This window comes from Zootoca vivipara, chromosome 15 (genome assembly GCF_963506605.1).
Source record: "Zootoca vivipara chromosome 15, rZooViv1.1, whole genome shotgun sequence".
Lineage (NCBI taxonomy): Eukaryota > Metazoa > Chordata > Lepidosauria > Squamata > Lacertidae > Zootoca > Zootoca vivipara.
Genome location: NC_083290.1, coordinates 35550279 through 35564884, shown reverse-complemented (window position 1 = coordinate 35564884; position 14606 = coordinate 35550279). Strand labels below are relative to the sequence as shown.

The 14606-nt window shown below is 44.2% G+C and overlaps 1 protein-coding gene across 18 annotated transcripts in view; it reads left to right on the top strand.

Annotated features, from left to right (window-relative positions):
* Positions 1-14606, top strand: part of CAMK2B (calcium/calmodulin dependent protein kinase II beta) — a 200017-nt gene that overhangs the window by 141387 nt on the left and 44024 nt on the right. For 9 of the 18 annotated variants that reach the window (XM_035139078.2, XM_035139077.2, XM_035139079.2 and 6 more), the window contains 3 exons: positions 2366-2446; positions 13603-13640; positions 14070-14141. In XM_035139078.2, coding sequence (XP_034994969.2) covers positions 2366-2446; positions 13603-13640; positions 14070-14141 — 191 coding nt within the window. Of the gene's footprint in view, positions 1-2365; positions 2447-13599; positions 13641-14069; positions 14142-14606 lie in introns of all 18 variants that reach the window. The other 9 variants (XM_035139080.2, XM_035139082.2, XM_035139084.2 and 6 more) reach the window with 2 other exon arrangements.

Here is a 14606-nt window from a genome sequence, read left to right as displayed (position 1 = left end):
ACAGATTAATTCACTTTCCATTACTTTCAATGGGAAAGTTCGCTTCAGTTTATGAACGCTTCAGTTTATGAACAGACTTCCGGAACCAGTTACATCCATGCTTCGGGTTAAGTACGCTTCAGGTTGAGTACTCCGCGGACCCGTCTGGAACGGATTAATCCACTTTCCATTACTTTCAATGGGAAAGTTCGCTTCATTTTATGAACGCTTCAGTTTAAGTACTCCGCAGACCGTCTGGAACAGATTAATCCACTTTTCATTAATTTCAATGGGAAAGTTTGCTTCAGTTTATGAACGCTTCAGTTTATGAACAGACTTCCGGAACCAATTGTGTTCATATACCGAGGTACCACTGTACTACCGGTAGGATTTCTGGATCTATCTTTGCCCCCCACCCCCTACTCAGGGCTGGCCATTTCAGGAGGGAGCCAATCCCCATTTCTCTTGTCTTCCAGGCTACATGTAATTATTCTTCAGGATCACTTGTTTTTCTAGTCCTTAAGAAGAACAAAAAGTAATCATAACAAATGCTCCCAAAATACACAACTTGATCGCAATTTAATATATTCTTCCTATGTATCAAAGAGCTGGCTTTCAGGCTTTGTCGCAAATCTCGCCTGCTGCCCCCACTCCAATGAAATGCCTTTGACCCTGCCTCTGAGATCTGAAATGGTATTCCTGCTACTTCCTTATTTTCTCAGTTGCGTTAAAAAAAAATCTAGGTAATACAATAGTAGATTGGACACTACAAAGCCACAAGTGTTGAGCTGTTGCATATTAACCCTTCTGGTTTGGTTTTCCTTGAAAGGGAGGGGTACTGTGTGTGTCTTCCCCACCTCCCATCCCCAATGGTATTTCCTGTTTTGGTTGATGCACATCATCAGATCAGTTACCTTCTAAAAAAGGGGAGAGGAACTGCTGTCCCTGGTTAGAGAAGTTACCATCAGCTTCTGCGTTTTAAAAGAGAAAAGAGGGTGTATGATGGCTGAGTAGATTCCTCAAGCAAGAATCCACCCACTCACACTGTTTCTCCGTCCTCACTTTCCTGCAGGGCTTCCTTTCCCATCATTGTCCATGGGCCTAATCAAGACCCCATGGATTTATAGCGAAGAATGACAGAATCCACATTCCGCAATTAGGAAATCCAAATTCGGCAAGCATGAAAGAAACACACATTTCCTAATACTATATCTATATCTATTGCTAATACTGACTATGGAAGTGTGACCTGTCTGATTCAGAACACAGAATTTATACCTCCTCTTTGTGGAATTTGAAATTTCCGGACAGAAATTGGGTGTTGATGAATGAAGTGGCATGGAAGAAGCAGCATTTTGAAGATGTTGGGGAAGAGAAGGGAAAGATGGCCATAGGGTGTTGGGTGTGTGTGTGAGTGATCTTTGGCAAAAAATAATTCACAGACTACTCGCAGAATGTTGCTAGCTAGAGGGATCGACAAAATCTCCTGGAATTTTAGCTAGGGTGGCCTGTCTGATCCTCCCAGTTGGAAAGCAGATAAAGTCTACGACACATCTGTCTTCTACCACCAACTTTTCGCCTGGAATAATTTTATGACAAGTGCCAAATTCCACAGATTTTATGTAGTTCCAGAATTACAGAGTGAACAGTGTCCTAAGCTAGTTCTGAGGCCTCCAGACTTGGCATTTAGGTTCCTATTCCTCGTGTCAATAGCTTCAGAGCAATCGCAGAAGAGAACTCAGAAACAGTATTAATGGCTAATCAATTATGTTAGCATTGGGCTTAAATACTCCCAAGAAGCTCAGGAAACCAGCTGCAGAAGCGGTGTATGGCTGCCATACATCTTGTGCCACATAAAGATTTATGACTCTAGCAATTGCAAGCCCAACAGTGAGAATCTTTCTTAAATGTTCCACACACCTTATCATTTCTGCTACTTTTGGTGGCATAGTTTAGTTCTGGTGATAATTATCACTCTTCCTTTTCTGAACTCGGGATATAAAGATCAATATCCTCCTAGACTATCTTCCTAGTGTTTACAGAATTGTTTATTGTGTGGTCAGGATACAGTGTCCCCCCCAGCCTAATACTGCACAAGGTGGCGTTTTCAGAGCAGTGAAACAAGACATATAGGAATAACTCTGGATCACATGGAAAAGACCCATGGATTGTGTAAAAGTCAATGCACGTTTGCTACCAATAGCCACGTCTCTTCATCTCAACTTTTAACTCTAATCTTTTTCTGCTTCCTTTGTCTCTTTCCCCTTCTTTATTTCCCCCTCTCTCTTCCTCTCTCTCTCTCTCTCTGTTCCTCTCTAACTCTTTCCCCATCTCTCTCCTTATTTGCTGTCCTTTACTTCTTTGTTTTCCTACCTGGTGCTAACAGTGGGCAGACAGACCACCGCTCCTGCCACAATGTCTGCAGCAGCAGCAGCCTCCGGTGCCACCATGGGTTTGGTGGAGCAAGGTAGATGTGTCCGGAAGAGACTCGCCTCACTTCCCCTTTCTCACTTTGAAATTTGAGCGCATGATGTGTCATTCACCGTCACCACCGCATCCCACCCTGTTTTAAGAGTCTGGGGCTACCTTTTTTTTGTAACTAGTACCAAAGTTAAAAGTCAGGGCCACCTCTAAATAATCCGGCAATTGCAGAACATTTAATCAAGTTGCAGGAACAGTGTCATGAAAAGGTCATAGGGAAACATATGAAACAGCCAGTAAGGATTCTGTATGACTGAGATCGGCTGGTGCTAAAATGATGCTGTTATCTCATTTCAGAGGGTTGAGCAAGGCAAATATAGGAGACCATTAATGGAAGAGGAGATGCATGCTTTGTGTGGTGGAGGTCGTGGTGCTGGAATAGCTCTCAGTTTTCCTATAGGAGTTTTGTGGTTAGGCATTATCTCTATCTCGTATCTACATACACACACATATATTTGTATACATAAATTTATATATACATACACAAATGCTAGCAGAGTGACGGGGGGACCTGTGTCTTTCCAGTTGTTGTTGGGCTTCAACTCTCATCAGCTTCAGTCAGCATGACCAATGGCTAGGGCTGGTGGAAGTTGCAAACCAACAACATGTGGAGGGCCACAGATTCCCTGACCATGATTTAGCACAGGCTTCCTCAACCTCGGCCCTCCAGATGTTTTTGGCCTACAACTCCCATGATCCCTAGCTAGCAGGACCAGTGGTCAGGGATGATGGGAATTGTAGTCTCAAAACATCTGGAGGGCCAAGGTTGAGGAAGCCTGGTTTAGCACCTATAATGAGCCAAGTGCAGGGAGCTAAGGGAGAAAGAGGACAATTTGCTTCCTGTTGGTCACATCCAACACCCACTTGACTTTTGCCCTAGCATGCTCTGCATGTCCCATACAAGATACAGAAGATGAAATGCTGCCTGTTTTCTGGCAAGTCACCTTCCCATCAGAAAATACTGTCATTTATCACTGGTCTAATCCAGGAATGGGGAATCTTTTGGAACCCCCCCCATGGGTTGTTGGGCTACAACTCCCATTGTCCCTGAGCATTGGCCATGCTGGTTGGTGCTGATGGGAGCTGGAATCTGCCTACTTCTGAAGAGCCAAAGGTTCCCCATCTCTGCTCCAGGCAGTGTTCAGATTGTAGAGGGAATTATTGGGGACAGTGGAAACTTTAACAAAATCCTCTGACCCTGCATTCTTCCTGTTCCATTTTAGCCAAGACACATGCATAGCCTTCAAAAACAGAATCTAAGTAGTACACAGTGCTTTCTTCTTCAGGGGGTACTCAATGGTACTCAGTACCAGCACCTCTTTTTGTTATTATTAAAAAGTGTGCCACTTCCTGTAACAACTTCATGGTGAATACCGGCACCTATTTTTCTAGAAAAAAGCACAGGTGGTGCGTCACAAAAAGAATGCTCCTGACTACTGGTTTTAGGTAGGAAGGAGTGCCTTGTGCATGCATGTTTTGGGCCCGAGTTGCACCATTTTACTCATCACAGTCCAAAAGCAGCATGCAAGAGAGTTGTGCGCACTTATCTGACAATTATCCCAAGAAATGAGAGATGCATTCAGAATGGTCTATGATGAGACAGGGTAAGCCTTCATGTCCTGGTAGGAGAAGCCAGCAGTGTTGCGTCCTTCGCTAGTGCCTGGGGTCTACGCGCATATACACATAAACCAGGTGGGACCAGGGGCTGGGCACAGAGGATGAACAAAAGCTGCCACACCAGCCCAACCCTTGCCGCCACCACTGGACAGAGACGGGGCACAGAGAATTTATGGGCTGTGCTGCGTTGTGCTGCCTGCTCGTCCACTAAGGGGGGAGACCGACTGACCAACGCGGCCCTTGTGCAGCCATTCAACGAGGAGGGCAGGGGCGTGATGGCAAGGCCAGGCTGAGCTCCGGGGCCCAGAGACCCCCAGTGGCAGGCAGGGTGGGCATCCCTGTGGACGGGCGGGTGCCTGGCTCGCGCCCCCTCAAAATCATGCGCCTGGGGCTATGCCCCTCCTAGCCCTCCCCAGGCTATGTCGCTGGGAGAGACAACTGCCAGGCTGAAAGCAACCACTCACATACTATTTGGGACTGGTCAGTGCAGATCGCTGAGTGACTAAGAAGCACATTTGGCCTGGCCAGCACCACAGGCTCTGGGGAGAGCATTCCACAGATGGGGAGCCACCACAGAGAAGGCCCATTCTCGTGTTGTCGCTCTCCTGGCTTCTTACCTAATAGGCAACCATCAGGAAATGAGAGGCTGTCCTTGGGACCTTTGCAGTGATGCAATGGGCCCAGTGGTGACCTTATTTCTGGTGGTCTGCCTGCCCGCCAGTTCATCAGCTGGAGACCTCAGGGTGAGGGGTGGTCAACTAGTTTGCTTGGGCAGGGTGAGTATGAAATGGAGGGTGTCATGATCTTAGCTCAAGAGCAGCTTGAGTAATCGAGCCCCATCAGTTTTTGGTCAATGAATGTGTAAATAGCACATAATTATTTTCTGCTACAGCAATGAACAAAATTGCATTGGAGTTGTTTAATTGCCTGCAGTGAAGCACCACTGCTGGTCCTTAATACTAATGGACATGGAAGTACTTTTGGTGCTGGTTCTTTCACAAGAATAGGTAAAATTTACAGGAATTTGGGAATATTGTGTTCTTTGCTTACTAGGCCATTCACACCAACTGGGCATGTGTGCATTCATAATGCTGTAGAAAAGTATGTATTCCTTAAAGCAGGGGTGGGGAATGATCCTTTCATCTCTGACGATTGGACATGTTGGTGAGGGGTGATGGGAGTTGAAGTCCAATAGCATCTGGAGGGCCTTAGATTCCCCACCCATGATTTAAAGCATTTCTCCATACGTTTTTAGTATCTTAACACTGCTCGCTATACCAGTGAGAGAAAGATAGGCACTTTCCCATGCTGCAGAACATAGCTGACAGGTACCAAAATCTTACAATATAATTGTGCATGAGTTCATGAGCCGTAAAAGCACACATTCTGATGCACCTCTGCACATTCAGTTTTTGGCCCTTGGTAGGCTGAAGGAAGTTACACTTTCCCCCTGTAGACATCGGGCAACACTCCACTAAGGGTGATGTTCCTTGCTTGGCATGTAGAAGGAAGCCTTTTAACAGCGTTCTTATAAACCAGTCATATTGACGACTTAATTTTGTTAACTAGAATAAGGTGTGGTCTAATCATTTTTTTCTCTCGTGCAAACTTGTGTCACCTTGCTTCTCCCCTTCTTTGTTGCAACCTACAATGAGCATGTTTTGATGCCTTCAATAAGATGCGTTAAACAGCTACCAGATTTTTAGAAGACATCTGAAGGCAGCCCTGTTTAGGGAGGCTTTTAATGTTTAACAAATTAGTGTATTTTAATGTTTCTGTTGGAAGCCGCCCAGAGTGGCTGGGGAAACCCGGCCAGATGGGCAGGGTATAAATAATATATTATTATTATTATTATTATTATTATTATTATTATGAGTTATGCTTGGCGAGTGTGGTCTCAGTGTCCACCTGTCCTCAAATGGAAACCAGTTGTGATGATTTATGCTCATTTCTAAGGCAATAACCCTGAGAGGTTGGGAGAGCTTCCCATTGCTTTAAAAACATTTGATAATGTTTGGGCTTCTCCATATAGTCAATTATATTATTATATAATTGATTGTATCTGCCCCGCATTGACTGTAGTAGGCCTTCAGCTCAAACTTAGATTCTTTTCCTGGCCTTCGACTTGTCTTAGGCTCAGTTGCCCCATATGTAAAATGGTGGTAATAAAGGTAAAGGGACCCCTGACCATTAGGTCCAGTCGGGGACGACTCTGGGGTTGTGGCGCTCATCTCGCTTTACTGGCTGAGGGAGCCGGCATACAGCTTCCAGGTCATGCGGCCAGCATGACAAAGCCGCTTCTGGCGAACCAGAGCAACTCACGGAAATGCCGTTCACCTTTCCGCCGGAGCGGTACCTATTTATCTACTTGCACTGCATGCTTTCGAACTGCTAGGTTGGCAGGAGCAGGGACCGAACAACGGGAGCTCACCCCGTTGCAAGGATTCGAACCGCCGACCTTTTGATCAGCAAGACCTAGGCTCCCCGCGTCCCACAAGTGGTGGTAATAGCAAGCTATAATTGTTTTGAGAATAGATAGAACATTATTATTATTATTATTATTATTATTATTATTATTATTATTATTATGCCACCCATCTGACTGGGTTGCCCCAGCCACTCTGGGCGGCTCCCAACAAAATATTAAAAACACAATAAGACATCAACTGTTAAAGGGTTGTCAAGCTAAAAAGTGCTACATATATGCTTATTGCTTATTGGTAGTAGGAGAAAAGTATCCAAAGACTTGATGCAGCTCAGGTTGCAGGGAAAACTATCAGGATTGCGTGCTCACACACAGCAAGTCTATAGCTGTGAGAACATGTTGCCCTCCATAGCTGCTCAATGATATAAAAATTACCGTAACACCTCTCTCTGACCCTGGGGTCACTCCTACGACATCAACATGGACAATTCTTGGGGCATGCAGGCAAGGGTCCCCTTGACCCCTTTTTCATGCCAAGGTTTCTCTCTAGTGAATGTTGGCTCTTTGCTTGTCTTAGCCATTGCCCTGTCTGCACCATTGAATGTGGTAAATGGTGCATGGATTTTGTGCAACCTAGGTGCATGCGTCAGGGCCTCTGGCAGTCAAATTTCTTCCCAGAAGATTGACGAGGCTTCTGCTTATGTCAGTGCTGTTGTTGCCACTGCATGTGGGGAAAGTGATTTGCATGGCAGCAGTGGTTGTGATCATTCTCAGCTAATCTAGCCAGTGTTAATGCCACTCAGAAAACCCTCAGTAGGATTTCAATGTGAACAAAATTAAATGAAGAAACAGGCAAAAAATTACAGCAGCACATTGTATATCCCATTGGTTTAAGACAGGCATCCCCAAACTTCGGCCCTCCAGAACTACATTTCCCATCATCCCTAACCACTGGTCCTGTTAGCTAGGGATCATGGGAGTTGTAGGCCAAAACATCTGGAGGGCCGCAGTTTGGGGATGCCTGGTTTAAGATGTCATCTCTGTTTTTCAACATTGCACTAGAATTCTGTGTAATACATTCTGCTCATGGGAACTCACAAAATAATGAAGGGATGGTTTGACAGGTAAATGGTTAAAACTTGGCTATAAAATGACAATTCCATCAATGTGGGTGTAAAAGTATATAAGAAAACTGAATAAAATACAGTATGCGTTATCAAGAACAGGTTCCAAATGAAGGGAAGGCTGAGTGGGGATTTGGCAAAAGTGATCGATTGCAACTCCTGACATTTTCACATAATACACCAGTGACTCAAGTAGAATTGTGGCTGTTATTACCTGAAGACAGCCTTGCTCTGATTTTTCATGCCCATTTTCTCTTTATAACCCTTTATGCAAGAGTATCTATTGATTTAATTTGGGAAATGGTTACCACTGTCAACACTAACTTATCTGACTCTGTAGCTGCAGTTGGACAATCAAATCCCAGTTTAAGAAGCCAAGATGAGCACGAAATCTGTGCACCCTCCCCCCCCCTTTGTGAACATCATTCAGATGGCAGTATATATTCAGCAGTCTTTTTTGGAGCTGAGCACATAGGTCTGAGAAGATCCAGAAAAGACTTTTTGAGTATGCCTCCTGTTCAAACAGAAAGGGACCCAGGTGGCGCTGTGGTTAAACCACTGAGCCTAGGGCTTGCTGATCAGAAGGTCAGCGGTTCGAATCCCTGTGACGGGGTGAGCTCCCGTTGCTTGGTCCCAGCTCCTGCCAACCTAGCAGTTCGAAAGCACGTCAAAATGCAAGTAGATAAATAGGAACCACTACAGACAGTGGGAAGGTAAACGGCGTTTCCATGTGCTGCTCTTGTTTGCCAGAAGCGGCTTTGTCATGCTGGCCACATGACCTGGAAGCTATACGCCGGCTCCCTCGGCCAATAATGCGAGATGAGCGCGCAACCCCAGAGTCGGTCACGACTGGACCTAATGGTCAGGGGTCCCTTTACCTTTACCTTTAACTGTTCAAACAAGGTCCTTCCACTGGGTAAAGGTTGTACTGCCATTACTTTAGACATATACAAACTTGCAATGTAGTTGCCAGTTAGTGGTATCATCTTTTTGTTTCTAATTACAAGTTTAAATGTTTAGTCACAGCAAATTGCACTTGTCATTTCCAAAAGTATAAGATTTTAGGTACATACTTCAAAGCGCCAAATTTCCCCCTCCTCTTTTTGTGAAAATCCAGACAGAAAGGTTGTTGAGCTTTTTGTGTGCGCAAAATCTCAAAAAAAAATTGAACCTTTAAAGTTATTTCTAAGGAAAATTGCCAAAAACAATACTGCCGACATGGGTTGCCATACATCTGGATTTCCCCGGACATTTCAGTGATTTCTACCCAGAAACTGTTTCTGATGGCCAATTCCCAGCTATGTCTGGGAAATTCCAGACTTATGGCAGCCCTATGCTTGATACTTACCTAGAGATCATTTTACATGAAGTGCCGTGGTTTACCTGTATGATAGGTGGATACACATGTAGCGTAACACGTGGCAAAGCTGGGGCTTATCACTGCTACCTACAGCAGATATGCTCAGTACAACTAATTGAATTCATATGGCTCACACAGTGTGTGGTACACTGCGGGAACATATAGTTCATCCATTAATCCCAATGGTCCCCAATTCCATTCCTGCCTCCAATTTAATAGCTTGCGCTAAGAGTTAAATTCAAAAGACTATATTGTCAAAAACGGCAGGCAGCAGGCAATTGCTTTTAGCACTGAACGTGATATGATTAAAGGCATAGGTCTTCATGATATGTCTGGTCAAACAGATTTTGCAGACTATAGAAGCAGTGCAAAAACCTGTATGCCTGAGAACATGTTTGGTAGTGGGATGAGTGTACGTACCATGGGCAACAATGCCTCCTTCAAACTGCCTTTGATTCTCTGAAAAGAACTACTTTCTGTCTACAGTCAATAGAAGTTTCTGACACAAAGCTATTTGCTATGCACATCTGCACGGACTACTGGTTTGAGCAGCCTAAATCTACAAATACATGTGACTACCAGAGCAGAGAGAGAGAGAGAGAGAGAGTTGTGCCACTCTGGTTGCATTATGCACTTGCCATGAGGACAAGTCTGTCCAGCTTATGCCGCCTTCTGTCAATTGCAATCCATTGTAGAAGCTACTGCCAAATACTAGGCATAACACAGTGGCTGGAATGCCTTTTAGGAAGCCAGCGAGGTAAATGGTTCCTGATCCTTTCCTTTCCCCTTTTTCATCCAGTGCAAGATCCCTTTGCAATAGTCCTCTGCCACATCTAGCCATGGTGGGTATTCCTAGTGCCTGTCCATGCTTTGATGCTGGCACAGTCCCCAGTACAACAGTGTGACACTTCTCTGCCATAGCAATTGCTTACACTCCCTTCTAAATATTAATTTACTGGTGCAGCTGCTAATAGCATGAGGGGGTTGAAGAGTTTCCCTATTTCAAGTAGGACAAAGAAGGCTTCCTTTCAGATTTTCCAAGTATGCTGTCAGTTTGCAACTTCATAGCTTTGATTCTCATTGGTTGAACAAAAAGCTTAATAGGCAGGTTGTGTGTGTGTATATGTGTGTGTGTGTGTGTGTGTGTGTAGGTGCAAAACTATTCATAGCTCTTCACTCCAGAAAAGCTATAAAAAGATTGAGGAACAAAGCTTTGTTGTGCTTTGAATCACTAGGCATTAATAAACCACAAATTACATTTTAATTATAGACTCTCAGATATTGAAAGCATTGCTGAAGGCAGTCAACATTTTCTACATTCATTGATAAATTTTTGAACTGCTAGGTCCACTAATAATCAGCCTTAACTGCCTATTAATATGAGACACATAATTCACAACATTGCTGGTACTGAAACCCATAATTTAGAACCAGGATGGCTAACCTGTGGCCTTCTTGATGTTGGACTCCAAGCTCCTATCAGCTCCAGCCAGCATGGCCAGCAGTCAGTGAGGATGGGAGCTGCAGTCCAACAGTATCGGGGGGGGGGGGGCGGCAGCATGTTTAGCTGCTCCTGATCAAGGACATACCAAGTGCTGGGGGAAAACCACATATCTCTCATGGAGACTCCATTTGAGCAGCTGAAAGGTAATGGCATCTATTACACTAGATCAATGTGAACATTGCATAACAGCTAATAGGCTCCCAATTCCATGTCAGCAATGCTCTCTGTAAAGGAAGGACACCTTCCATGTGTGCTTAATTTACATCATTCTAGTTGCTTTTGCTTGGGACTTTAACTTTGATGCGAGAATTGGCACATGAAGTTCGCAGTATAGTAGAACTGATGAGATGAGTTAAAGGGATGGGTAGTGGCATTTGGTGGTTGTAGCAGTTTCACATCCTGTGGCATTGACGGGATTCTGTCATTGAATTCTATGGCATTGCCACATTCATGGGACTTCATTTGTACTAGAGCTGCATTTTTCCAAACTAATGATTACTATAATATAGGCCGCTCTTTAGCCCAAAGGGCTGCAGAGAGGCTTCCACATTTTAATACAGCAAACGTAGTTGTGGGAAATTGCTAAAGAGTAGAACTAGTCCGTAGAATCTGGTGTCAGCTAATGGTCATAAAATTCTCTTTGAGGCCACTGAGGAAGCTAGGCAATTCTACATTTATAGCTGCACATTTCGTTGTGACCCACATATGGCACGTTGAGTTCACCAAGATAGACTGAAAACATCATGCGCTGCATGGGTCCCAAATAAACATGGATGAAAGAAGAAAAGTCTTTGTGATGTGAAGAGTTCAGGATTAGATGGGAGACATGAATAGGGACTGTATGTTTTAAGGAAAAAATGAGAGAGAGTCGTGGGGTCACCAAGTCGCTTGTGAAGGGAAAAAATGATGTGACATCTTACTGAGTCCTTTTTCTGACTGTAGTGATTCCATGGGCTATCATCCTTCCATTAGTGTGGTGACTGTATGGACCGTTTCCTCCCTGTGTGTGTGTGTGTGTGAGCAAAGTCCTCTGTAGTGCTGCTTTTGTGGTGCTGGTGCTGCTGCTTCACTCCCCCTTGATGTCAGATGGGGTCTATGCCCCAGAGGCCTTGCTTTCTGTCTCAACACCTCTTTATTTTTCCCTCCTCCTCCTTCTCTCTTTTCTCTCCATCCCTCCTCCAATCCTTCTTCTCACCTGCCTGTCTCTCTCGCCTTTCCTCTTCTGTAAATTTCTGTAAGGTAAGCAAACTTTTTGTTGGGTTCTGCCCTTTAATAATGCCTACCTGTGGTGATGATTGGATTTGATGTGGGAGAAAGGAGTTTTCATGAGGTGTAGGGTCCAGAAACAGAGGAAGTCACCTTGTTCTGTAGGTGCTGGTACCGATGTCTCTCCTCCACAGAGCCAGCATACTGTGCTGATTTCTTCTAGACACAGCATCATCTATACCTCAACTGCTCCAATACTCCCTGGAGGCCTCTTGCAGCTTTGTTGGTTCCCTGCAATTCCATTAACCAGATCCAGATAAAGGCACCTATATTTCTGTTCATTTCAATCCTAACACACCCCTCTCACACCTGCTGCAGCAACCTCCCTCGACCCTCTCCCAACCTTGCCATTACATTTCAGGACCACCACCCCCCCACAACAGCTTCTCTGCCATATCACTCTTGGGTCTCTCCTCAGCCAAAAAACAACAGAAAGCAACAAAAAAGACCATTCTGGACTAATGCAATTATAGAGGAATCTCTATTATATGAATGAATCTTTTGTCCTCATACACCATCCTAGCCATGCAAAGGCTCTAAACTATTCACATATGTCCAGTATTCCACAATCTGTTGGGATAAATGAGGCTGTATTGTGATGTTGCTTCTTTTAAGGGGGAAAAATGGAAATTGCAATCTACAGAGTATCAGATTAACATTTGATTAAGTAGCCTTTGCCAGCCCGGTGCCTTCTCAATGTTTTGGAATACAACTAGCATCAGCCTCAGCCAGCATGGCTGGAAGGCACCAAATGGGCAAAAGCTGGATTAAGTGCAAAAGGTTCACAACAGGTGTGATCAGGGAAAGAGGATGAGAGTAAGTACAGAGAGGCTTTCTCACATACCTACAAAAATGGTGGGAGTGTAGCATCATGACATATTTAAGCGGTTGAATTAACACTTTGCTGTGATGACATGAGGCATATTAAAAATTTCAAGCAGCAAAGTTCTTGAGGATGCATGCTTGTTAGAACATGGGGTCCCCTAGACAGCTTGTTGAAGACAAAGTTGTATTGCAGCTCATTAAAGAAATAATAATCTTAGGAACCCTTAGAGTAAAAGGACAAAGAATTGCGGGTAACCATTCCTAAATTTGCCTAGCACCTGTCAAGGAAATCTGGAACTCGTATACTAGCTGGAGAATGAGCTGCATCGGGTGGTGTTAAAGGAATCTAGCGTTCCCATTGCGAAGTGCATACATTTCAGTGGAAGTGACACCAGTATATATTTAGCTAAGATGGGCAGTGCATGCAAGGGAAATCTGATGAATATCATTAGACAGATTAGAAAGATATGGATCACCAAAGAATGAATAAAGAAGAGTCCGGATGTTATCCAAGTGATGGATTGAGGGAATGTTTTGAGAGCTGACCCACAGAAGGATGCTGTCCCACTTCATTTTGAATGCCACTTTGTTAAGCTGAACAATGTCCCACAGAGACTCCCTGCTTGTGATTCTGCAGAGTTTGGACAAACCAGTAGGTGTCCAAGCCAATGGCAGTTTGAGAAACAACAACAATGACTGTGGTATTATCAAGTGAAATGTCCACTTCACAGAAGTATTGCAGCCCCCCTACTGACCTCCCTTCTTTTGGGAAACTGGCTGTTCAAGGCACTTTGTCCTCCATACCTCTACGTTTGGCTAAGGCATAGGTTGGGCCTTTGCCCACACTCTCAGAGCTTGGGATTTACCCATTGTTCTCAAGCCTCCTTTTAGCATTTGATGAGGAAACAGCATCAATGCAGCTTGTGTGATTCTTTTTTGGCTATTCAGGCGGCCCAGAATATGTCTCGGGACATTGGGGGAGTTGCCACTAAAATATCTTCTTTTCCTCCCCATGCAGCAGCTAAGAGCTTACTGAACAAGAAAGCTGACGGCGTGAAGGTAAGTATCCTTCTGAGGCTTTTCTGGGGGAAGAGTTGGGGAAAGTTAGGAATTATGCCATATTAAGAGAGATCACTTTATTTACACACTCTTCTTGTATATCCATAGCCCAGAATTGATTGTAAAAATTCAGTTTATGGAGTAGTCATAGTTTGCCGGTTTGAAAAACTGTTCGGTTTTGTACACAATCTGCCATCGCTACAACTTTTTGCCACTTTGCAAAGAAGGCCTCTTTTGGTCTTCTTTCTCTACCAGAACATAATTTGTACATAATTGCCATGTAGAGTGTGGGGTTATCTATGCCTTGTCTTGTGGGGGGTTTGGGTGGTGCAAACGTTTGCATGGCAAATGCATTTGTTCGGCTTCCAGTTCCGAGGCTTCTCTCTCTCTCCTTTTTTTTTTTTGTATATGTGTGTTTCTCTTCTGCAGCCTCAAACAAACAGCACCAAAGGCAGCACCGGAGTTACCAGCCCGAAAGGGACCCTTCCTCCAGCCGCGCTGGTATGATTCTTTTGTACTTCTAATTCAATCCTCCTGGCAAAAGATCGTGGGAACACTGTGCTTTGCCTATTGTTTTGCTAATGTAGGTTTTACTTAGGGATTGCAATAGAGATGTATTTTTTGAATGACATTCATTCTGCATCTACTGGCTCCGACGTGTGGTGCCATGTATTGCTGTCTGTTGTTTTTGCAACACAAATGTGTGTATGTGTGTGTGTGTGTTTTAGTGGGGGCATCTCCTGTGTTCTTCATGGTCTTGCCATAGATCCTTTGCATAGATTTTTAACTCATTATTCAGCTGGAGCCATGATACTGGAACATTTTCTTGCCAATTTAGAACCCAATTTAACATTCATCATTTCTAAATTCAACCTGTTCCCTGGCAGCAATCTTCTGCCAAAAGATTCTATGGTGGTTGCAGTTTCCTAGGTTCTCATAACACAGTAGTGCACTGCAATGAGATAA